At 40.9% G+C, this 25,759-nt stretch overlaps 1 protein-coding gene across 7 annotated transcripts in view; it reads left to right on the forward strand.

Moving 5' to 3' along the window:
- Window positions 1–25,759, forward strand: part of dock1 (dedicator of cytokinesis 1) — a 195,633-nt gene that overhangs the window by 159,178 nt on the left and 10,696 nt on the right. For all 7 annotated transcript variants that reach the window (XM_035997233.1, XM_035997234.1, XM_031314965.2 and 4 more), the window contains 12 exons: window positions 255–411; window positions 1,101–1,141; window positions 1,556–1,646; window positions 3,894–4,013; window positions 5,977–6,066; window positions 6,371–6,475; window positions 10,751–10,892; window positions 11,276–11,357; window positions 13,347–13,431; window positions 17,292–17,378; window positions 19,507–19,683; window positions 21,144–21,227. In XM_035997233.1, the coding sequence (XP_035853126.1) occupies window positions 255–411; window positions 1,101–1,141; window positions 1,556–1,646; window positions 3,894–4,013; window positions 5,977–6,066; window positions 6,371–6,475; window positions 10,751–10,892; window positions 11,276–11,357; window positions 13,347–13,431; window positions 17,292–17,378; window positions 19,507–19,683; window positions 21,144–21,227 (1,261 nt within the window). The remainder of the gene's footprint in view (window positions 1–254; window positions 412–1,100; window positions 1,142–1,555; window positions 1,647–3,893; window positions 4,014–5,976; window positions 6,067–6,370; window positions 6,476–10,750; window positions 10,893–11,275; window positions 11,358–13,346; window positions 13,432–17,291; window positions 17,379–19,506; window positions 19,684–21,143; window positions 21,228–25,759) is intronic.

Consider the following 25,759-nt stretch of genomic DNA (forward strand, 5'->3'; position numbering starts at 1 on the left):
ATCAGTGGGCTGATGATCACATGACTTTCACAGCTTGCCACTGTGATATATGCTTTCAGCGCAGTTGGATGCTAATTCTGCTTTAATGGGCAAAAAAAAGATTGTTTCCCTCTAATCCTTAGTGGCAAATGTCTTGACATTTTAAACTGTCGAAGAGTCTCTTATATTCGCTTCACATTTGTTTTCCTCTGTTCCCCTGACTTCTCTTCCTCCACATCCACAACACACCTCGGCTCCATACAAACACACACCAGTTTACTGGAGCACTGCAGGAAGCACAAGTACTTGGCTAAGACGGGCGAGAACTTTGTTACTCTGGTGGTTCGTCTGCTGGAGAGGTTGCTGGACTACAGGACCATCATGCACGACGAGAACAAAGAAAACCGCATGAGCTGCACTGTCAACGTGCTCGTAAGATTGTTTCTTTTTCTCAGTTCCTGAATCCACACAAGCCCAGTCATGATGACACATGGAATCTGCAAGAATGATATGTGGGGGAATGTATAAATCAGTCTAATAATAGTTATGAACAAGTATATTATAAACACCTGTAATGACATGCGACTAGTTACACACAAATAACAACTGCAGTGCGTTGAGATGTTTTTCACGGAGCAGCTCATCTGAATCACCTCTCTGAAGTGACATTTCATCTTACACTGAAATGTCAGTTTTGTCTCACATGACGACTGGCATTGAAAAATCTACAGGCCTATGGCCCATATTCAGCATTTATCTAAGCCATGTTCTCTCAGTGCTGTACCAGGTTGTGTAAAATGTAAGTTTTATTTTTAGCCAGGGGAGCAGTGTGACTGACTGCATCCCACTGTGATTCTGATGTAAGCCAACTTACTTTTCTTACGTCTTCCTGCTGCAAGCCAGGAGGTTGTTATTCATCCGTATTTTAGAAAATGAAGTTGTCCCACTGCCAAAATAAAAACATTGTTCTTTTAAAATGATTAAAAAATGATTTCTAGAGTTATGCAATGTAAGCATGCTACACTGCACCTTTTGTAAACAGTACAATGACATTGTTATCACTGGAAGACTATGATCCATTTTGAATCCATTTTAATGGTCTGTCTCTTTCCTTCCTGTAGAACTTTTACAAGGAGATAGACAGAGAGGAGATGTACATCAGGTAAGTCATATGAAGCCTTGTGTCTGTTAAGCATGTTCAGATTTCTGGACATTCAAACCTTTTAAGGCATTTTACACACACCACTATGGTACTTCACAATACAGTACATTAGGAGACTCTATGCTAAGTTAAGTTACATTTTTACCTGCCAAAGACTTATGCTTTACATGTTGACCCTTTTCTTCCCAGCCATATGTCCACATGGATCCAGAATAAAATATTTGATTTTGTTAAAATACGTTTCCATTTCCACAATCTCACCAGTCAGAGTTTTCTATCTGACTGTCAAGCTTTATTTGAGGTGAAAGAGGCGGTCCAAACGCATCAGTCTGGCGGAGTTAACTTTCTGTCTGTTGTTAATGTGTGAGAGGCCCAGCCAGACATGACCCATAAATCATTGCTTTTTCCTGCCAGGTACCTGTACAAGCTGTGTGACCTCCACAAAGAATGCGACAACTACACCGAGGCTGCCTACACTCTGCTGCTGCACGCCAAACTGCTCAAGGTGCACAGACACAATATCAACAGCAAATAAATGTAGAAACATACTTGCTCTCATGAATACTTCAAACCGAATCTAAATACACTGTTAAGCCATTGTCAGGGAGATGGCATTTAACCTCAGGCATTAAACAAGTGTATATCTGTGAATTTGAATGTGTATAGGATTTAGAGAGATAAGGCCACATCCCTTTAATCCCACCATGGCATGAGATGGCTGCTAACAGGGCAGACTTGCTGAACAGCATCTTTTTCACCTTGCGTAGTCGATGCAAATCACAGCTAGTATCTGATCTTTTGTGGAGAAAGGATAAAGCAGCAGCAGCAGCCACCTGAGGTGCTTCAAGATAAAGGTGTACTTTTACTGTCCTCTTTGTCAGCTGGAAGCGAAGAATCCTCTACCATGAATCACATAGTTCAGTGCAAGGCGCCTCTGGTTTAAGGTGGAAAAGGCAGCAAGTTTCTACCACACTTTTAGTGCAATGATATCTTAAATTCGATACCTAAATATTTTCAAGCTATCATGAAGCATTTCTTTCACAATATTACAAGATCACCACTTTCTGTTCATTTCTCGAATTTGGGGTATGAAGGTCCTGAATGTTTTTATCTTTGACAAAAATACATTACATCCACACACAGAGCTTCTCACACAAAGCGCTGCAGTGTCTATTCCCAGTTGGGGGTTTGGTATACCCTGAATTTGGAGTTGTTCCTCTCTGCCTTTTATCCAAAATGGTTGCACCCAACATCTCATCTGTATTTGCATAAATAGCTGGCTGCATCAGCCTTTGTACAGGTCCCGACAGGGGAGGGCAGGCTGTGACTGAATCACATTTTCCTCGTTGAGCAGTCACAGCATTTGCAGGAGTTGTTTATGCTATTATTATTTTAATTCTGCTCATCTCTCAGCAGCTGTGGCATTCCTGACCGTACCTTCAGAGAGGGACTCACTATTGTATTTTGGAAATTGGTTAATTCTGTTTCAACAGAATCTGGATAAATCCTTTCTGTCCTGTGTAATCTTTGAAGTCACTGTCCTCCCTTTTGTATTCACACACAGGCATGTGTAAACAAGCTTGAATGTTTAAAGGATGGATCCATAATTCTGCATCCACCAGCATTTATAGATTAAAAAGCGGCTCATGTAGTAATAATTAGTCCTCCAGTAGAGTACTTGCAGTAGTATAGTAATGGTTGATGAATATACGGTCCTTTGAGTATTTGATTTTGATATTGAGATGTATCGCACCTCAGTTCTGTCGATGCAGGGTCACCAGCCATCCATGAATAAACAGGGATCTTTTTTACCCTGTAAATGCTGCAGTTCAGCTGTAAAGGAATCAATAACCTGATCCGAAGCCTCCCAGCATCCCTCCTCATGCCACAGCAACAATGTGCAGAGCAATTACTTTTTCACCCATCTCCAGCACAGGGTATGCAAATTCCTTGGCTTTGCTATTCAAATGTAGCCCTCCTTACACAAAATTTGGTCCGATTTTCACAGAGATCTTAACTCTTCAAGTTACTAACAACACTACAGAACCCCAATTAAAATGGGCTGGTAATGAATCGGTCCTGGCAGCATGCATAGAAGTATGCTTCCTCGACACAGAGGCCAATCAGATTGTCCATCTCCCTGTTAGCCAAGCTGCTCTAGCATGTCAGAAACCTCATTATTCTTCATGCTGGGTGAATAAAAGCCATGATGGAGTACACGGTCAGCACAAAAGCATACCCCCGCAGTCTTGTTTTGTGTTTTTTTTCCATCACTCTCCCTTGCCTGCCACACTTTACAAAATCAAGTAGAATTTGTAATGAATAAGATTACGCTGCTGCATGACTCAATTGTATCTGATGTTTATTGTGAACACCAGCGGAAGTGATGCTTCTCTCTGCTCCCATAGCTCCACGTCACTGGACTGGCTTCCAGCGGGGCTAGCCTACCAGAGCGATATTTTGGGTTGTGGGGATACTTGTGCTAAAATCAATAACAGCAACGTTTTAGCCACAGAAAGCCATGTATTGCACTGATGCCCTCTCTGAGCCATTCAATATGTATCGACGCATGTTTCATTGCCCATGTCTCAAGTTTCCATCTTGCCCTGCCAGAGTGCAGGGCAGCTTTAAAAAGAATTACAGATCAATCTCATCCATTTGCATTGGCTATAACTCAGTGATTGATTTCTTGTCACCTGTTCCTGTATTGTAATGCACAGTGTTGACCCCAGTGCTAACGTGTCCTCTGTAGTGGTCAGACGAGCAATGTGCAGCCCACCTGACTCAGAGAGACGGCTACCAGGCCTCCACTCAAGGACAGCTTAAGGACCAGCTCTACCAGCAGATTATCAATTACTTCGACAAGGGCAAGGTAAGAGACACACGCATTCTGGCACGCACATGCAGAAGAGTGGTCATAATCATGAAAAATCCTGGACTATGAGGATGCTATTTTTAGATGTTAAATACCTCTTCTGGCAAGGAATCAATGGAAGTTTCATATTCCTTTTCTACAGACCTGGGATTGTAAATAATCCTCTTCTGTTTGCTGATGCTCTTATGGACGAACGGGCGCATATCAGACCACACAAGCATTAATGTGGCTCTTTTGTGTTGTCCCCTACATTTCATAAAACCTTTTTTCCTGCTTTTCTCGCCTGCTTTCTCTTTTTCCTTCATACCACTTCAGTGAGGTACTTTAACACCATCTCTGTATGATACCAACCTGTTGTGACGTGAAAAGCAGGTCATTAATATGTACCTCCGATTAAGGAAATGTTCTACTCGTGTTGGACACGGAAGGCCTGTGCAATTCTTCAACACTTCATATTTTTCCAGAGGAGAAAACAGTTTTTCAGCCTGTAGCTAAGCCTGGAATGAGTATGCAGGACTGTAGCCAGAGCTTCTCAGAGATGATGTCCCAAGGCTGTGCATGTGTCATCAGTGTTTTGGGTGCAGCCGCCACTCTTGGTTCTCTAGCCAACTGTCACTCAGCAGGATATGGCTGGGGAGACGACAAATTGAAAAAGCGTTGGCTAAAGATACACACACAAACACACCAGAGTGATCAGGAAGTGTTACGATGGCTAAAAGAAGACATCAACACTCCAGAGAGGGTGGTATCAACTGAGGACTGTCTCTAAGAGTGTCATCGGAGTCATCCAGAAAGCAGTCCCAGATAGTGTTGCCACCACCACTCTCACTGATGGCTGGCTGATCTAAGTAGCACCCTGGGCCTGGTCCACCTCCAGCCTGGCCCAGATCAGTTCAGCCCAATCTATTCTGTCAGAAAGCCACTTAGAAGCCTTTCAACATGTTCGAGTGGCTCCCATCTATCTGTGACACCACTCCACTGCAGTGGATGAGTCTCAAGGGGAAATGCATGATAAATGTGCTTATCCCAAAGAGGATTGCCTCTGAGTTTTAGGGCCCTATTTTTACGCGTTTAGGTGCGTTTAGGGCGTGTCAAAAATCCACTTTTGCTAGTTTGACAGCGGAAAAAAGGGGCCGGGCACATGGTTCAAAAAGGTTGTACTTAGTGTCTTCATTAATTCATAGGTGTGTTTTGGGCGTAACATACAATAAACCAATCAGAGTGTCATCTCCCATTCCCTTTAAAAGCCAGGCGCATTTGTACCTTGGCGCATTGCTATTATGATGGCAGATTTGCACCGTAATATTTTTATTTGTAATCTTTTGCATGTTTTGCAAATGTAGGGGACTGCGCTTCCCTGTGTGTGTGTGTATAACAAGCATAGTGTGCGCGCGCTGTACAAGAGCCTAGGTGCATTTTACAAATTTGCTGTTAAAATAACAATGAAATGCTGCACTATTGCCTTTAGACCAGGTTTTTGTTGGTCAATGGCACGATCACTTCCCACTGCTTCAAGATAGCAATACGCCAAGAATTCACCTGAACACACCTCCCTGTAAGACCAGCATGCCCATGGACGCAAAGATGGGCGCAGGTGCATTTGCTATTTAAACGACGAGGGCGCTGGGCGGAAAATTGACAACTGCGTCGGTCTTAAACTAGCAAAGACACTTGCGTCGGGCTTTGCTGTGCCGGGTGCAAGATAGGGCCCTTAGTGTTTTTGATCAAAGAAAAAAAAGTAAAGAATATTGACATAATAAAAGAGAAATGACATGTATCTATTTTCAGAAAAGCTTACATTGAATACCATTGCCTGGTAGAGATAATTAGTTGTATTCAGCTGACTTAAAAAGAATGGTTTATCTCAGCTTGAATCTTGATAAATAGTTAATTTACTAACTTTCTCTTTTTGTGTGCGTGTGTGTGTGTGTGTGTGTGTGTGTGTGTGTGTGCCCGATAGATGTGGGAGGAGGCAATCATTTTGGGAAAGGAACTGGCTGAACAGTACGAGAATGAAATGTTTGACTTTGAGCAGCTCAGCGCATCCTTGGTAAGTGACATTATTTTTGTGTTTAACTTTAATGTTATTTGTCACATTTCAGTATATGTACTATTACTACTCTACAATGATAAATCTAGAGAAAATGACTTGAGTTTTTAAGGACAATGAAAGAAGACTTTGATGTTTTATTTTTATTTAACCAGGAAAGCCTCATTGATATTAAAATTACTTGTTCAAGAGTGTTCTTGTCTACAGTAGATAGGCAGCAACAACATAAAAGAGATGTCACAATACATATTGCAAGATCAGAAGTAAACAAAAATGCATAAATGTCCATTGTATCTCCCAACAGCGGAAGCAAGCCCAGTTCTATGAGAACATAGTGAAGGTCATCCGGCCCAAACCTGACTACTTTGCCGTAGGCTATTACGGCATAGGCTTCCCCTCCTTCCTACGCGTGAGTACTCACATCAACATGCATCCCCCGCAACTCTCAGCACGCCGCACATGGCTGATAGCACAGCGTGGGTGGGCCATTTGTCAAAACAGATGATCAATAGGTTTACCAGTGATTGCTTAGTTCTCAGCCTCACCAGTCAATACTTACATTGTTCACACGTCTTGCTCCCAATGGGTTTTGGTTGTTTTGGCGGGACTTACATCCCACCTGGTCTGGCTTTCACTTACGGTTCACTCACTCACTCACTCACTCACTCACAGAAAACAAACTGTGAATCATAAGCAGCTGTTGCATGTGTGGGCTATATAGAAGATCCAAAATAATGTGCTGGACGAATGCCCTACTGTGATGGAAAAGTGGGTCTCTTGAAAAAAAAAGACTAAGAGCTGTGAATAAAAACAATCTCTTTCTCTCCCTCTTAGCCTCGTCCTCTCTCATTCATGGTCTATCTCTCCCAGCCTTTCTCCTTTCTATGTATCTAATATCTGCCTGTTTTTAGCATTCTGTCCGCCATTGCAGGACATATGGCTTTAAAGACTGTTGGGCCCAGACGACTGACCACAAGAAAGAACACAATCTTTGTCCGATCAAAAGGCTGATCACGCTGCAAACGCTGCCTTTAATTCCATCACCTGAACTTCAGCTGAACACCCATTTCTCCACGCCGTGAGCGTGGCCTGCATCACAAGGTGTCCCATCACCACCTGCACAACGAAACCGTGCACCCAATACAAAGTGAAAGGAAGGGAAACGGTCACTTTGTAAATTGCTTTTAGTGGCTGCTGAATCATGGGATATAATCCCAAAACACTCAGACCTACGCTTGTTTAGATAGTTGGAGCTTTACTTTGGAAGTTCTTGCAAGTGGTGGGACGGTCACAGTACAATGGAAGCCATCCGGATTTTTAAAATGACCACCATTAGTTGGCCATTAATCATTATGAATATGAACACTTAAACTGAATAATAACCCCCAAGTCTATTTAGAGCCCCTACCAAGTATACTTGGCCGCTAAACCTGAACTGATGTGTATTTCCCCTCTAAATGTCCTGGCTGGCCTTGTTTCAATCTGATCACAGCTTATTACAAATTAGGTATGCGTTTAACAGGCATTTGATATCTGCTCACTGGCCTTATTCAGTGTCTGAGGTGCTACTGTGTGCATATCAGACCTCTTTTGCTCTTATTCTGTGAAGGGTGTCCTACTCTGTCCACATATAGGTTTTTTATTTAAACAAAATAAATTGATGTAGGCTGAGGATTTGTTTGCTTTTAATATATTCCCTGTTAAGGTTGTTTTTAGTCCTCTGGCATGCTACTAAAGGTGTTGTTAAAGCCACATTTACACACTAGCAACACACTACAGTCCTCTGTATAAGATATTGTTAAAGTCCACTTTCAAGAACAACCCTGGTCATATCCTTTTTATTCTATTATGAACAACAGCCATTTCACAGGGGGCTTTTGCTACTCTCCCATCTCCATGTGCCCCTCCTAACCCCTTTCATCTGGCAGGGCAGAAACTCCATTACAGACAGGGCAAGCTGCACTGGTCTAATCTATCTGGCTATTTAGACTTTAAAAGGACAGCTTTGAGTTCTCTTTTTTCTCTCCTTTTTATTTATGTTGCGGGCAGTTTGACCTTACCTGAAATAACCAGGGCAGGTTTATGCTGGGTGCACTTTATTTACACGTATATTGTTTTGTCTTTTTAAATCGTGGCACTCCTTATGCTACAGTAGATAAAAAGTTAGTCTGCTAGTCAACCTGGTCTAGAATATTACTATTACATATAACATGTTATCCTGATAGACAGTCAATGCTCTTGCATTGTCCGGCTATAAGGGCTCTGAGTCTGCATGCCCTCTTGATATTTCATAATTATGTTGAAAGATTTCTGTGTGAGTACATAGGGAAGTGTTTAAGTGTGGGTTACTTATGAAGATAAATATAGTTCGGAGGGTTTTTGTTTCACACCCCATATTGTTGTTTGTGTTGCAGCATCGCAGTGTCCTCCGGGAAAAGTCAATTATGTGAGAAAATCAATACTCTGATAAAGGCATTTTGTATCCACCCCCCTTAAGAATGGATTTTATGCAAGAGTGCTTTATTCAGCTGCTTATGATTTATTATTAGTTAATGTGGTTAGCCACTAGGGTACCTGCTAAATGTAAAATGCTCGAGACCATGTCATTTGTTTATATCAGCAGATGCAACTAAGCCATTGGTCTCAGTTATCTTCTTTTTTTTAATGTAGTTCTATGTTAAAACCCTTCTATTACTTACAAAACAAACCATAGTAAAGACATGCACAGAATATTTTTCTTAACTGATCATTTCAACCGTGAGAGTAACAATACCTTTTCATAAAGCTTTGACTGAAAGCCTCTATTGTATTTGTTTGCTCTATAAAGAATCCTGAGTTGCTTTCAGCTTTGCAACACATTAAAGGTATTCTCAGTATTTCAAAGACTCTACAATTGTTTCTCTCACTTTACATCCTCTCTGCGTATTTCTGCACCTCTCCTTTCTCTTCCTATCAATCCTAAACTTTACTTAATCCCTGTATTGAGTTTCCTGTGAGCGCTCCGCTTAAAGAGCAGTTGAGGGTGTGTGAAAGTTGGTTTGAAATATGTATTCTAACACACCACATTCAGAGTCACTTGGCTATCAGCTGTCATGTTCTATCATTCCAAATGTTCCTCAGACTGACCCCTGAGAACACTCAGGGAGATGGCACAACATTCCTGGCTTATACATATTCAGGAGCACTCTTCTCATATAACTTATTTTTGTTTTGAAATTAAAAGGATGAGCTTTTTTAACAGCCTTTGTGTCTGTTAAACATTATGGGATTATGCAGTATATTGAATGGAAGTATCTATATGTTTTTCTGGGAAACTATCACTGCCAAGAGGGTGAGACATTGATATCTCATTCGTTTCCCCGTTGTCATTTTCCCACATATGCAAATCTTCCAGTCTTGCTACAAGTTTATCCAAGGAGCTTAAATCTTGACCCCATGTGTTTCATTTGAACTTGGTAACATTGTAGCTATATGAACTGGTGCTGCTTTGTCACTTGACTGTATGAAATTGCCTTTCTACCCCAAGAACGAAAAGACCATTTCAGCATGAGTTATTATCTCAATGACAGTGATTTTCTTTGCCAGGACTAGCAAGTGTCGGTTTGAGAGTAACGAAAATGAGAAATTGTGACATTAAGATTACTGTATGCACGAGCAGAATGCTCAACCACATAATGTAAATCTTATGAATAAGCATACAATATACAGTGATGGAAAAAAATTAGATGTCCTTGACCAGATTTGAATGATTTAGAGAAAATATTAAAAGCAAATCTCGCAGCTGTTTACCATCTAAAAATTGCAGCAGTCTGTTGTCAGGCAGATTTAGCTAATTCTCCTGCAGCTAGAAGGAATGACTCAGGAAATCAACGTGCTTTTGTCAACTTATCTGTCAAAGCAAATTTGAAAATGGCCCCAGGCATATTAAGTGGCTGCAATTCCTTTAATTAATTTGGGAATTGAGATGTGTGCATGAGCGTAGGGCTTGCTGTGGGTGAGCTGTTCGTCAGTGACGGTTTATGAAAGAAAGAAAGAAATGTAAAAAGGGCTGTTGCCCTTAGGTTAGATCTATAAGAGATCAAGCTGCTAAGATGTGAAGAGGGCCCATCCTCAGGCGCCAAGATCTTACCACACTGATTTCAAATTGGCATGATGTCTGAACCATTACAGTGGTTTGAAAGCAACTTCATTAGTAGCTGTAGTTAGCAGCAGCCATTTGTGAAAGAGCCAAGAGCTAAATAGGGGTAGCCATTTGCAGTCTGTCAGTTTGCTAAAACAGAAGACTTCCCCAAGCAAGCCCACTCTGAACTCAGCAGGGATTAACTAATAAATGAATCGGTGCCAAGAACTTTCCATCACCCTCATTTCCAAGTATTTAATATGAATATTATGATAATGTGTTTTAACACAGACACAGTACTGGGCCAAGTAGATTTACAAATCAAAGCCATTCTTATCCATGTAACTTTCTTTTAATATAACAATTTTGTCATTGTCCAATGTCTGACTGCCATCATTGAATGAATGTTAGCTACTGGATGGTGTCAATGATGCCATATTCATAAAATGGGGACAATGTGTCTTATGTCCACATAATGTGTGAAAATAATCCCCGGCTTGCATGATTGTGTGTCTGCCTTCATATACGTGGCAAAGTCTCATTGTTTCCCTTATTGTCCTTCAGAACAAAATGTTCATCTACCGTGGGAAGGAGTACGAGCGCAGAGAGGACTTCGAAGCACGTCTTCTCACACAGTTCCCCAACGCAGAGAAGATGAAGACGACCACACCGCCCAGTGAGGACACAAAGTGTTCCTCTGGACAATGTATCCTCAGCAAGAATCATTGATTCATTTCTAAGATGTTTTTTAAATGTTTGCTTTTTTATTTTTTGTTAGAGAATAATTCATAGTTCATGTTTCATGAGGTTTTTTTTTTAATTATTTTGGTGCAGCCGCCATGTTAAATGCTGCCAGTACACAAAATTAAAGGAAATGTGGTTTTTTTTATGCACCACAAATTGATTGTGCATACTTGCGGAGTAATTGTGGCGCTGGGAGACGTGGTTTTAATCAAAAATGAATATGATTAATAATACATACTTTGATTTCAATGACAATAGCAGTGAATTATCACCAGGTCCTCATAACTGTATTTCATTCATTTGAGTTCAACAGTTTCATTTATTTCCTTGATGTTTGTGCTGAAGACATCCAGTGTTTCACAGTTAAACCCATCCTCGACCTGCCTGCCAAGTTCCAGAACAAACCCGTCTCTGAACAAATAGTGAGGTAAGCAGGATGTCCCCTCCTCCACACACACTCATTTCTTTACAATTACGGAGTGTGTTCCTCAAAGTCACACAGCATGCATTTCAATACAGCAAGCTCAATTTATTTTCCCCAGTAACTCAAAGACAATTCGGAGAGCTTGTCATGACATGCAAACATGCATTAGGTTGATTTTTGTGTGTGGTATTTTGAGGACCGCTGTGGTGAAAGCCATTAAATCTTGATTAAATGTATGTCTGTTTAGAACAAACAGCGGTTGACCTTGTCCTTCTAGTGGTTATTAACTTGCACCAGCCATCTGCTATTAGTCACTGTGCCAAGTACAACATTGTTTCTCTGACATCATTAATACCTTTGTGTTGTGCACCAGGGCCACAGTAAACAGTGGGCCCCCTACACTCCCACTTGTTTGCTCAATCTGTACGCCAGCCATGCACTGCATCAGTCAGCTGTGCAAATTCACTTTGATATGCCACCCAACGCATCATCAGACATAATTAAAAGAAGACATTTACTTGGATAACCTTTAGGCAAATATACCTGCGCACTGATCTTATCACAAGCCTGCACCATTGGTCACATCCCCCTGCAGCAGCCTGTTGGCTTGTCTGCTAAATGTGTCTGATTACTGACTGAATATGTAACTCTGTTAATAGCCCAGATTAGACAGACGTGTTTAGAGAGTGATAGAGGACTGTTCCACACCAACTGTCTGTCCGTCTCTTTCTCTGCCAACTCTGTTCTCTCTGTTTCTTTCTCCAGCTCTCGCTGTGCTGTCCCCGGTGTTCTCTTTCTGTCCCCATCTCTCTGTTTTCTCTCATTTATTCTCTCATTCAGTGCAAAGGATCACGGTGCATAGCAATGAGACTGAGCTGTTTGAGCCAAAGGGTCACAGCAGCAGGCGGAGCACAACCCCTGCCTGACCTTGCTTTGTCCAGACCATACTACTGCATCATCTCTAGCCCGCCAGCCTAATTATATGTAAAAGGCTTAATTGGGGTAGCACAGCTGATTTAAAGCTGCTTTATTAATCTGTTTATTAGATCAGAAGCTCAGAGGCTACTTTTTTTTAGGTTAATGCAACGTTTTCTCCGCTAATTTGGGAATGGTCCTCATGATGTTCATTAAATAGTGTGTTGCCCTTTGTGACCAAGCACAGAAGGGAACATCTGATTGTCGGCAGAATATAAATAGCTCAATTACAAATAAGACCTGAGCCCAATTTCTCTTTTTAGTTTGAATGTCACAAAAGCATTGTATGGTCTGTTCATTAGCAATACATAAACAGTCCTCAGTAAAAATAGTTCAAAATTTGTAGCATCCCATTCTGCACACACTTATTGCTGCTACTACAAACATAAAAGGGCACGGATTTTTTTCATATTTTATTCATAATTGTTTGCTAATACAGGCAAAGCATGCTTTTCGAAAACATATGGCATTGTTTTTGGAATGCAAAATGCAATGCAATATGCTTCATGAGGATAATACATCTGTACTCATTTCGCCAGGACAGTGTGAATGTGGATTTCTGTAGGCGAGAGAGACGGATTGAAAGATGGAAAAAGAGCCAGTAAGGCGTCAATGTGAGAGACCATGTATGTGCCCAGACAGCTGCTCCCACAGCCACTATGCAACACCATCATTTTCCTAGTGTGAACAGACTATTAACCTGATTTGGCAAAGTTCATCCCCACTAGTCATGTGCCTCTGTCACGTTTAGCTGCAGCTTCTCTACATGTCTGACATGTCGGACTTACCTCAGGTGCTGCCAGTGATGTGTGTGACCCAAAAAAAATAATTTATTTACCATGTAGATGAGGCCATGCCATAAACTAACATGCTAAATGCCACAGTTCCTGGCAGAGCTAGCCTGAAGGGGGCCTGCCCTGTGTTTGATCTGAAGCAAAGCAATCAACCTTTGAATCAAGCCGTAGATTGCCCATAACAGTTTTAATTTACTCAGGCACTGATTCTCTCCCTCTCCAGCTTCTACACAGTAAATGAAGTCCATAAATTCCAGTATTCCAGGCCAGTGAGGAAGGGAGAAAAAGACCCCGACAACGAGTTTGCGGTAATTACTCTTCTTTCTTTTTCACTATGACTTTACTTGTCCATTTTATTTTTTCTAAAGGGTTTTATGAACTATTTGTTAACATAAGAATCATCATTGTAATGTTCTTTTAAATGAAAAAAATAATATTCAGCCAGTTGGAGTTTCTAAAAATAACATAAAGGCTACTTGGCATCGACCTATAATATAAAATTTCCTAGCTACTTTTGTTTGCCAAAGTTGACAACATAGTTGCTGAATTTCAGTCATTTATGGTTGGATTGATAATGGTCCTGGGTATTTATATCCCATATTGTAGTTTTTACCAATGATACCTAGAATAGGTAAACATATATTACATAACATGGTTTTCTTTTTTCCCTTAAATATTTATTGTTTGTCTCTCACTCTCTCTCACACACACACACACACACACACACACACACACACACACTCACTCCCAGATGAACCGAAGACACAAAAAGAGAGATACATATACAGCAGTGACTCAGCTCCAGGAACAGGGCACAGATAATGCAAGATAATACAGATACAGATAATGTATTTAGTAGGGTAAGTTACAATAGACAGAATTAAAAAATAATCAATCATTACATAGCACTTTACAGCAACCAGCAGGTATCCAAAGTGCTTTACATCAGGAACCAAGAATAAAACAACATATACAATAAAAAGAATGAAACATCGAAAACAGTAAAATCAGAAAAGGTTACATAGAAACAGGAGAAGGAGAGAGAAATTGTCACACCACTACTACATATTAAAAGCCATTCTAAACAATTTTTTTTGTTGATTGGTTTTGAGTTTGGATCTAAAAAGAGCTACATCTGTAATAGTGCGAATATCAGGGGATAACTTGTTCCAGAGTCTCGGGGCACCCCACCATTTATACCCTGACCTTGGGACTTCTAAAACCAGCTGATTTGAAGACTGCAATGATCAGTTGTGCTCACGTAGGGTTAAAATGTCTGACAAATACTCCGGGGCCAGGCCATTTAAGACCTTGAAAACAAACAATAAAATCTTAAAATCGATTCTAAAATGCACAGGGAGCCAATGTAGGGTGTAGAGAATGGGAGTGATGTGTTCACGTCTAGATGTATTTGTTAAAAAAGCGAGCAGCAGCATTTTGCACAAGATGAAGTCATGAGATGGAGGTTTGATTCAGACCAACATAAAGAGCATTACAGTAATTCAACCTTGAACTAATAAAAGTATGAATCGCCTTGTCTAGATCGTGCCTGTTAAGTAAGGGCTTAACTTTAGCCAGGAGACAAAGCTGGAAAAAGCTCATTCTAACAACATTGCTGATCTGCTTGTCAAATTTCATGCTGCAATTAAATGTCACCCCCAAATTTTTGACAGCTGGCTTAGTGTATGAAGCCAGAGCTCCCAAACTCAAAGCTGTACCGTTTGGCGTGCATGAAGTACTGAAGATAATACACTCAGTTTTATCTTCATTCAAAGTAAGAAAGTTATGTGAAATAACTTAAAAGTAAAAAATAAAGAGTAAAGCTGAAACGAGCTGTTCAATTTTGTCTGTTTTGATCCAGGGTTTTTTTTGTCTAGGTATCACTACTGCTGTTTTTTAAGTTATTATAGGATACTGCTGGATTATTGTTTGATATTCATGTTTGAGGTTTTAACACATATTTTTCATTGTTTCCAGCAGAAAGTAAAAACAAAAGGAAAAGAAAATCAATAGGAAAGTAGAACTCTCATTAAACACAGGAACACTGGTTGCCAACAAGAAGATTCAGACTAAATACACTGCGCAAAAAAATAAAGTGAACACTAAAATAACACATCCTAGATCTAAATGAATGAAATAATCTTATTAAATACTTTTTTCTTTACATAGTTGAATGTGCTGACAACAAAATCACACAAAAATGATCAATGGAAATCAAATTTATCAACCCATGGAGGTCTGGATTTGGAGTCACACTCAGAATTAAAGTGGAAAACCACACTACAGGCTGATCCAACTTTGATGTAATGTCCTTAAAACAAGTCAAAATGAGGCTCAGTAGTGTGTGTGGCTTCCATGTGCCTGTATGACCTTCCTACAACGCCTGGGCATGCTCCTGATGAGGTGGCGGATGGTCTCCTGAGGGATCTCCTCCCAGACCTGGACTAAAGCATCCGCCAATTCCTGGACAGTCTGTGGTGCAACGTGGCGTCGGTGGATGGAGCGAGACATGATGTCCCAGATGTGCTCAATTGGATTCAGGTCTGGGGAACGGGCGGGCCAGTCCATAGCATCAATGCCTTCCTCTTGTAGGAACTGCTGACACACTCCAGCCACACGAGGTCTAGCATTGTCTTGCATTAGGAGGAACCCAGGGCCAACCGCACCAGCATATGGTCTCACAAGGGGTCTGAGGATCTCATCTCGGTACCTAATGGCAGTCAGGCTACCTCTGGTGAGCACATGGAGGGCTGTGCAGCCCCCCAAAGAAATGCCACCCCACACCATTACTGACCCACCGCCAAACCAGTCATGCTGGAGGATGTTGCAGGCAGCAGAACGTTCTCCACGGCATCTCCAGACTCTGTCACGTCTGTCACATGTGCTCAGTGTGAACCTGCTTTCATCTGTGAAGCGCACAGGGCGCCAGTGGCGAATTTGCCAATCTTGGTGTTCTCTGGCAAATGCCAAACGTCCTGCACAGTGTTGGGCTGTAAGCACAACCCCCACCTGTGGACGTCGGGCCCTCATACCACCCTCATGGAATCTGTTTCTGAATATTTGAGCAGACACATGCACATTTGTGGCCTGCTGGAGGTCATTTTGCAGGGCTCTGGCAGTGCTCCTCCTGCTTCTCCTTGCACAAAGGCGGAGGTAGCGTTCCTGCTGCTGGTTTGTTGCCCTCCTACGGCCTCCTCCACGTCTCCTGATGTACTGGCCTGTCTCCTGGTAGCGCCTCCATGCTCTGGACACTACGCTGACAGACACAGCAAACCTTCTTGCCACAGCTTGCATTGATGTGCCATCCTGGATGAGCTGCACTACCTGAGCCACTTGTGTGGGTTGTAGACTCCGTCTCATGCTACCACTAGAGTGAAAGCACCGCCAGCATTCAAAAGTGACCAAAACATCAGCCAGGAACTGAGAAGTGGTCTGTGGTCACCACCTGCAGAACCACTCCTTTATTGGGGGTGTCTTGCTAATTGTCTTGCAGTTATTACTCTAGAGTTCTGATTGTTTTGTACATCTTAAGATTTATGTTTTGTGCATACTTAATATCCAGGTTGTCAGTGACACGGGAGACTAATTAAAGTCATTCACACTTTCCTCTGTGTGTTTACTGTGGCATCACTTTGGCAGCATGGGATGATGTATTTAACTCATCTCAGACGTACTCTGATTGATAGGACCCTCTCCGTCCTGACAGTGAGGTGATGGGTATCTGTTGCTAGACATATTGCATCTATCTAACCTATTAAACATGTCAATATAAACACCTTTCTCCAACGTGAGCAGTAAGTATCCTATAATAAAAACTGTTGAAAGGTTGAAACCCTCTGCAAGTAAAATCATCTCCTGTGGTGTATGATTTTCTTAATTATTTGAGCTCCGTGATGTATCAGATGAGATTCCATCTTATTTGGGCTTTCTGTGAGTGGGCCTAAATGAGCTGCCATCCAGACAGGGAGGTCGTGCACACCTCCATCCCTTTAGCTCCCCCTACAATTGGCATCATCGTTCTCTCATTCATGCAACAGCAGTCTAAAAGCTTGTTTTAATGTGGTTTGGCACAAAATCAGCAGCAAATAGTTGTGTTTATAGTGCCTTGTCATGTCAGTTGATTTCTGCGCAGTGTTTTGATTTTGTGTCTTTGTCATCTTGTCAACAGAACATGTGGATTGAAAGGACCACGTACACGACAGCATACAAACTCCCTGGCATCCTGCGCTGGTTTGAAGTCAAATCAGTCTCCACAGTGAGTATGAAGGGCCTGTGTGCCAGGCAGGCCTCCTAATCAGATGAGGATCTGCAGCCTTGCTCAGAGGCAGTCGATATGATTTGTCCACTTAAGCTGCCACTCCCCCGGACTAACGACGGGGCACGTTCTCTCTCTGCCAAAGGGCCCACATTGATTCACCAAGCACTCCTTAAATACTTGTTTCCAAAGAAAATAGCTACACAGCACAAATACAACTAGACAAGAGTTCAGAACCCACTCACTGTTGATTTTCCTGTAATATAAATGTCTGGATTGCTGTATAAAACCTGTTGATGAGAGGATGGTCAGCTGCAACAAATGACTTCAAGTGTTTACTGTAGTGTTTGGAATGGGCACATTTCCCCTCCGTCCCACTAAAGCTGCATTAACTAATTAAAATGCTGGTCTGGTGTCCCCATTTTGGGCAGGGATGTTGTCTGGTGGAAGAGGAAGTGTGGAGAAATGAGTTGCAGTTATAAAAGTTGGAGCACAAGCTCAGGTTACAGTATCACTTAGAGCCAAAACACCCGCCTCATCCTTTTAATGTGTCATTAGTGTGTCCCAACACAAATGCACTACTTAGCCTAAATTGCCAGGCTAAGTATTACGCATTCAATTACTCTTTTTTTTTTTTTTATCATTCACATTTTTTATTGTTTTTTATAGAAACAAAGACAAGAACAATAGTGATCTCTCTCTCTAAACAAAAACGAGAGAGATGACAACAAATGAGCAAAAGAAAAGAAAAAAACATAGGAATATAAATATATATACACAGGGTAAACATTGGTCTAACGCGTCTCCATACCTTACATATATCATCACACCAGTAGCACAAATGATGAGTATTCTACCAATATCATGCAATACTATTCATCTCTTAAACATCTTAGCCGTGACTTATACAGACATTAAAATCATTAAAATCACAGAAATTCTGCCTCATTCAGTATGCAATATTGCATTCATGTAGGGGCCCCATATTTTCCAAAATACCTCCTGTCTGTTGTTCAAGTTAAAAATTAATTGTTCGTAGCTGGCCAATTACTCTTTATTTGCCGTTTTGATTAGTCACATTCATGTTTGTGCTGGTGAAAGCTTCAGAGAGGGGCACTTCTCAAATGTTATCTTTAGCCAAGATGTTACCTACACTCTGCTCACTCAGCATTCATAGCTGTCAAATAGCATCACATAACACCCACATACCAGGCAGCTTGGACATTAAGCACACCACAATGGTCCATCTGGTTGCTACCTCCTTAGCACAATTATTTCATTACAAAGATTTGATTCCCGCCCCCACCCCCTAACTCCCGAGTCCATGTAGTGAAGTGCTATTCTCCATTGCCACACTAATTCAATGCAGAGGCCTCTTCCTTCAGGCTGGGTTGGAACATACTGTCAGAAGCAGCTTGCCCTCCAGATGAGCCAGGGAGAGGCCAGGTCCCCGAGGTTAGACTCTATTTAAAGCTTAATGACTGGGCTGAGATTCACCAAGCTAAAGCCTTCCATCTGACAATGCTTTTTATCAAGCTGGCCTAAGACATACCCAAACAGATTGGAGATTTGTCTCCCTGGCACAACATCTTTATTTCTTTGGCTGGGGTCTAAGTCTGACATTTACTCAACAATCCACTCATGTTTCTCCTTACCAGCAAGCTGCAAGGTGGTGATTTTTCTTTTTCATCCAAAGTAATGAGATTGCCTCCATGTGGAGTTACATGGATTGAGTTGGAATATTCTTTTACACAGTAGAGGAATTAATGACAGCATTTCCAAGTGTTTTATTCATCTTTTTTTCAGAATTTCCAATCATATTTTGTTGACATGGGAACTGAAATTCCCCTACACCGACATGCTATCAATCTTTGTTTGACAGTCGCAGGTTCATGTATGGGCGCAGTGGAGAATTATTCATTGCTTCTCTATCCTACATGATTTATGTGTGTAGTTAAGGGTTCCTAAGCCCATCTTATAATAACATATCCCTAGTCACTGAACACAAAATGTTTCTGCTAGATTGTGAGGATCACAAAGACAGTAGTGATATATGTGTAAATATACTGAAACAGGTGAATAAGTGCTGAGAATATTCAGTGACACCTTCACTTACCTTGCGGCACAGGAGGAGATCAGTCCACTGGAGAACGCCATGGAAACGATGCAGCTAACCAATGAGAAGATAAGCAGCATGGTGCAGAGGCATCTCAACGACTCAAACCTTCCCATCAACCCCCTCTCCATGCTGCTGAATGGGATTGTGGACCCAGCTGTCATGGGAGGTTTTACCAACTATGAGAAGGTAGTCAACATGTAAAAAAGCTTTGGATTTATTCTATCCCTGTATTGTCTCAACCTGTATACCTTTATGTCCACATCTGCATTTTTAGCTTCACTCTACTTTAACAGAAGCATTAAAAGAATAGTTTGACATCTTGGGAAATACGCTTTTTTGTTTGAGTTAGATGAGAAGATCAATAAACTAAAACTAAATAACTAAATATGAAGCAGTGGTTAGCTTAGCATAAGGCCTGGAAGCAGGGGGGGAACTAGCTAGCCTACTTCTCTCCTAAGGTAACAAAATCCCTGTACCAGCACCTCTAAAGCTTATTATACACCTTACATAACTTCCTGGAGTCTTGTTGTCAACAGTGAGGTTGCCAGGCAATCAGCAGAGACTTCAGGAAGTCACTGCAGCAGCCAATAAGTAGTCCAGCACATAAACCCCGTAACACACAACAGAACGTGTTAATTTGTGAGCTTTAAAGGTACTGATAGGCAAGTGTTGTTACCCTTGGTAAAAGCCAGGCTAGCTGTTTCCTCCTGTTTCCATTCTTTATGCTAAGCTAAGGTTACCACCTACTGCTCCAGCTATAGGGATACATAGATTAGAGTGGTATCAATCTCCTCATCTAACTCTTAAAACGAAAAGTGAAAAAGCGGATTTTCCATAATGTCAAACACAAGATCTTCTGACACATTTTATTTTCCTGAAAAATTCTAATATATCAAACACTATTTAAAGCTAATTCAGATGAACCATTTCCCCCCCCCCAGGTTTGATTTCATGCTGTAATATGGAACCATAATCTCTTGCATATTTCAAGTCCTAGAAGCTCCCTTTCTATCAGCCTTATTATTTTTACAACTACACTTACCGCTCACTCACATATTGTTTGCAATCAAACAAATTATCACAAGTCATCATGAATTAGTTTCTGTTTGATAAGACCTGAGCCTTTCTTTCTTTTTCAAAAATCTCAGTTGTGCTTGTATCCTGCTTTCATCACATTTCTAGTGTTCTCACTGGTTTGTGAGCTACACCCTCTATTCACCGTAGCACAATAGCTACTCATGTGGAAAAGGAAATTCTTTTTACTTATTGTTTGATGCTAAAAAAGTGATAGCCTATTGGTTTCCCAGTATATATCCCAACCTGGAATAGATTCATATTGGCCTTGTGAAACGGTGCAGTATGAGTCAGAGGAAGAACGTGAATTATTTGCCCTCAGGTCATTCCTTCATCTCAGTGAAATAGTGCAGGTGGTGGAGGAGAGACGGATTTCTCGACTAAATTATTTTTTATTCTTAACAGCCCTTTCCATTTCCCCCTTGACTTGTCAGTTTTTTTTCTCCTCCATTTCATTTTATTTATATTACAAACTTCTCCACATTTCAGATTGTTCCTTCTGTCTTCCTCTGTACTTTTCCTCTATTCATACAAACAGACTTACTCCAGTATCTCCTCTCCCTTTTCTGCAGGCCTTCTTCAATGATAAGTACATACAGGAACACCCAGAGGACCTTGAGAAGATAGAGAAACTGAAAGACTTTATCGCCTGGCAGGTGAGACTGAAGTTCATAGTGCTCATTTGCAGCTATGTGGCGTGCATTATGATCATGGTAAAGCATCAGACTGTAGTTTGTAAACCATCAGTCTGTCTCCCCCAGATGTCAGGGTTCAAGGAAAAGTGTCACAGCCTACCTATCATAAATGACATGCTTGTTTATTTTAAAAGATGACATTTGTCATAATAAAAAAATGTTCCCATGGCACATGTGAAGAGCAGAGGAAGGCATAGCCAACAGGCAGCCACAATACTGAGCATGATTAGATGGTATGGAGGAGCATGAGATGCATGAAAATGTGACTTCACTTGGTCTTTCAGCATGATTAAACTTCCTTATTTGCATGGATTTGCTTTGGGCTATTCACTTAGCCTTTCAGCTGCTGAAAGCATAATGGCCTTATATGTAAGTTACTGTGGTTTTAGAAATTAAGAAGTTTATCAATGGAATCAGCAACAGAAAGTTGAGAACCATGCACCAAGGGCCCTGTAGACACCGGCAGTGTTTTTATGCCTCCGTGCCGGCGATAGCCATTGAGGCATTATGTTTTTAGGTTGTCTGTCCATCCCATTATTGTGAACGTGATATCTCAGGCACCCCTGGAGGGAATTTCTTCACATTCAGCACAAACATCCACTTAATACCTTATATTACAATCCTTTAAAGTCTTCACTACATATATTATATGAGTCTGACAGACATGGATGTAGCAGCAACTTGACTGGTTGGTGGAGGCATACAACCGTGAAGCGGTAATTCTAGTTACGTCTGAAAGTCCTTCATACACACAGTGGAGAGTTTAAATGCTGAAGGATACATGTTCTTTATATTATGGCATTTATATCTGAAATGTTGTCCCCTTACTAAAGCGCTGCTGCAAAAAAAGAGTCACTCTGAAAGGTTACAGCTGAAATATACAATATTGTTTGAAGAACTTGTGAGTGTACTGCCAGGAGTGTCCAATGACAGTAACTGAAGTGAGCAGGGGAAAAGTGTGTTAAAAAGTTCAGTGGAGATAATAGCGAGGGAGAGTGCTGAAGCAAACATTCTGAAGTTAGGGAGGATGCTCCACTGCGTAAAGAGACAGCGAGAGATCAGCATTGGCGGTTTTTTGCGAGCTCTGCACCCTTACTGAGCCTGAAGGAAGTGCACACACAGCAGACAAGAAATGCACATACACACATATTGTTGGAATACAACACAACACAAGCTGTTTAACAGCTTACTATGAAACTCCACAGATCTTTAGCTCATTTGTGGCTCATCTTTGCTTTCGAGTGGAATAACAAAGACTTCTTCCCTTCAGAATTTTAGAAAGCTGCACTGTACATTTTCGGTTTTGTTTTTTGCTTCTTTTATTACTCTCTCTTAACTCTTTAGCTCTGAACTAAGGGTCATTTTAATAATCGTTGCCTGCCTTATGGTTCACCCAGGAATTGAGCACAGATACACAAAGTTTCTCTTTCTGCTTCCTATCGCTAGTTGAAAGGAAAAAGGAAGTTAATTGAATTTGCAGTATTTGTTCCCATCTCCGTTGTTGTAAAATAGGTCAACTTTGTGCTCTGCATCTCTGGAGGAACTTCTCTGAATCTGAAAAGTTATTTTGTGTTTCTGCAACCTTTTGTCTTATAAGGTGCGATGATTCACACAGGAATATATTGGCTTCTTATTTGATGTAATTTGTGATGCTGCTCACATTTATTCTTCCTTAGAAGTAATACTGTTTTTCATAATTAACATTTTCCTATCAGTTGTTACTCTAGTTTTTCCATATTTCTTTTTCTGAAGACATTCAGATTGTGTAAACATTGGGGAAATGTAGCATATCACTGACTGAAGTAGAAGTTGGCAAAGCAGGTGAGGGTAACCCAAAAATAAATGTGTCACTACTTCATTACTCCTGGAAAGAAGTGGATATCACAAATACATTATATCTGACAAGGTTGGAGTATGCAACTAGATTTTACCTTTGAGACCTGTCAGTTATTTTTATATATAGCTAAGGCACTGAACAATGTCTGTTTTGTTTCAAAGTGTTGTGTTGTTTCCAATGCAATGCTCAAATGTGAAAGAGACAAATCCTATTCAGCACCAATTTCATATTTCAGCTCGACTCAAATAGTGTTAGAAATCACACTGCAATTTTGAAAGGATCCTCCACCCACCCACAGTCCATGGTACCAATTAGCAAGAGCTCTGTTGTACACCCCAGTCAAACCAGTATGAGAGAAACACGTTGCTCTATCTTGGCAGCCCAGTTAAAAATGTCCTTCACATCAAGCTATCATGGTGGTATCTATGTATCCTCCATAAGCACAAAAAGACATGATTGAAGTTGTTTGGTGTGATCGTCACAGAGACATGTCATAGAGAAAGCAGAAACATATTTGCGGAGCCCACGACAAACACACAAGGAACTTTTTAAAGAGATGACTAAGGCAGAGTTGTTGATTTGAAATGGTATCAACTGTCTCCTTGCCAGACCCAGCATGCTTGTTTATCTCGCTTCTTGAATCTGAGCCAATGTGCACTGTTATTCTGAAATACCAATTGTCCTCGTCTAGCAATTAGAGAGGAAATGAGCAACTGGAAATCAGGAAATTAGGTATTGTAAAAATATCTGCCTGGCAAATACAAACTGCAAACGCTCTAGACAGATGCCTAAATAAGCACCTAAGACTTCTCACTGCAGCATGATTCATTCTATTTAAAATTGTTAGGCGTAGGTGAGTGATCAATTAATTGAATCACAGACCCAAGGAGGCAATTTTCACCAGGGCATTATCAACATAAACAGTGTTTCAGTGACAATTCTGTTTTCTTTATTGTGTTTTAATTAAGGTTTTTGCTTGTCCTTTCATCTCATATATTGTAGAGTCTGCCTGCTTATTAGTCTCTCTGACTCCTCAATGGCTGTGTACGTCTCTAAGACCTTTGTGAAAGGTCTTAATATGTCATCATAGCCATTTACCCAGCATGACAAAGGCAATGTGACTGTCCCAGCACCCTAGGGTGTGGCTCAGAAGTCTGCTTACTGTGCATTAGTGAGGGGTAGAGTGACAGGGTTCAGCTAAGAACACTGGGCTCTGAGAGGCACTGCTGATATCAAGCAGCAATGCTATTTCTTGTATACTGCACTTCAGCTGATTATACTGCCATTCACCTGTTCATTCAGATTAATTTGTAATCACAGCATACCCACAATGGGCAACTTGAAAAGTGAATGTTTTGTTCCAAAGTTGTGGTTTGCATGGCAATATGATGGGGAGACTGTGCATATACAAAAGGACATTTCAACCCTGTATTTATGTATTCTGGTGATACAGAGAAATACAACACTTTGAATACTAAATAGTGATCATATTGCAGAGAAACAATAGGATATTTATTTTTTTAGTTGCTTTGTTCTAAATACTGTGTAGTGTGCTCCCTACTTAAAATAAACCTTTATGCTACTTTTTAATCTGTAGTAAATTATCTTTGACCACTAGGAGGCACAAAAACTCAGAAACAAACTCACAGAAACCTAGCATGGAGTTACTAGCTATTTATCAAGTGCTCTTGGCTAACCATCAATTGACAGTGGTCACCATTGGGCATCTTTAGTACCATACTGTATGTACCATACCATTATATGTAATTTTTGCATGGTGTCTGGTTGGCACTAGTTCTACATTATTGACAGCTGTTCAGCTAATTTAATCAGTGGCATATACACATATCTGTTTCTTTAGCTTTAGCATGTTTAACTTTAGGTACAGCCACTATTTACTTTGGTACATTGCTGTTTTGTGCTGGAAAGGCAGCTTGGATTTTCTTACCATTATCAATTGTGTCTGACTATTTTTTCTGATATTTGTTTATTATAAAAAACCAAACCCCTCACTTTCCCAGTTAGCATTTCAGTATTTTTACAGACATGTATATCTGGCACTGCAACTTTCCCCATTTTCCTTTAAAAAATAAATTTCTAAGCTTTGTAAGCTAACCTTTAGAGTGGAATATATGCTTTTTTTTGTGCCCAGTGCCTAATTATCAGATTATAACATTAGCCTCAAATAAGGTAATATCTCTTTCTGATAAACCAAATCATAAACCTGCTGTCTCTGTCAGACTGCTGGAGCAAATAAAAACTGCTTTTAAAAAGTTGGTAATAAAACTACTAAACGTGTATGTCAACCTTGAGCCTACGTGTCTTCCACAATGAGCTTATCTCTGTGCAGCCACCAAGCAGAATTCTGTTGCCATGCCGCCACTCAGTCGCACTCAATCATCCTAAGGTCTATAAAAAGATGTGGGTATCCTGAGAGACGTGAATCTTGCCTCAGCTTTCACTCACTTTTTTTTCTCCCTGTTTCCGTCTACTTCATCTAACAACACTTCGTCCTTTCTGAATCTTCTCCCTCCCCTTTCTTTCACTCCTAACCCCTTTCCATCTTTCCTTTCACCTTTACTCTCTCAGCTTGCTCCTCTCCTTTCCTCTCCAAGAGGTCCCAGCGGTGATGATGATGCTGCTCAATATCAGGGGA

Source organism: Sander lucioperca, chromosome 22, assembly GCF_008315115.2.
Source record: "Sander lucioperca isolate FBNREF2018 chromosome 22, SLUC_FBN_1.2, whole genome shotgun sequence".
Taxonomy (NCBI): Eukaryota; Metazoa; Chordata; class Actinopteri; order Perciformes; family Percidae; genus Sander; species Sander lucioperca.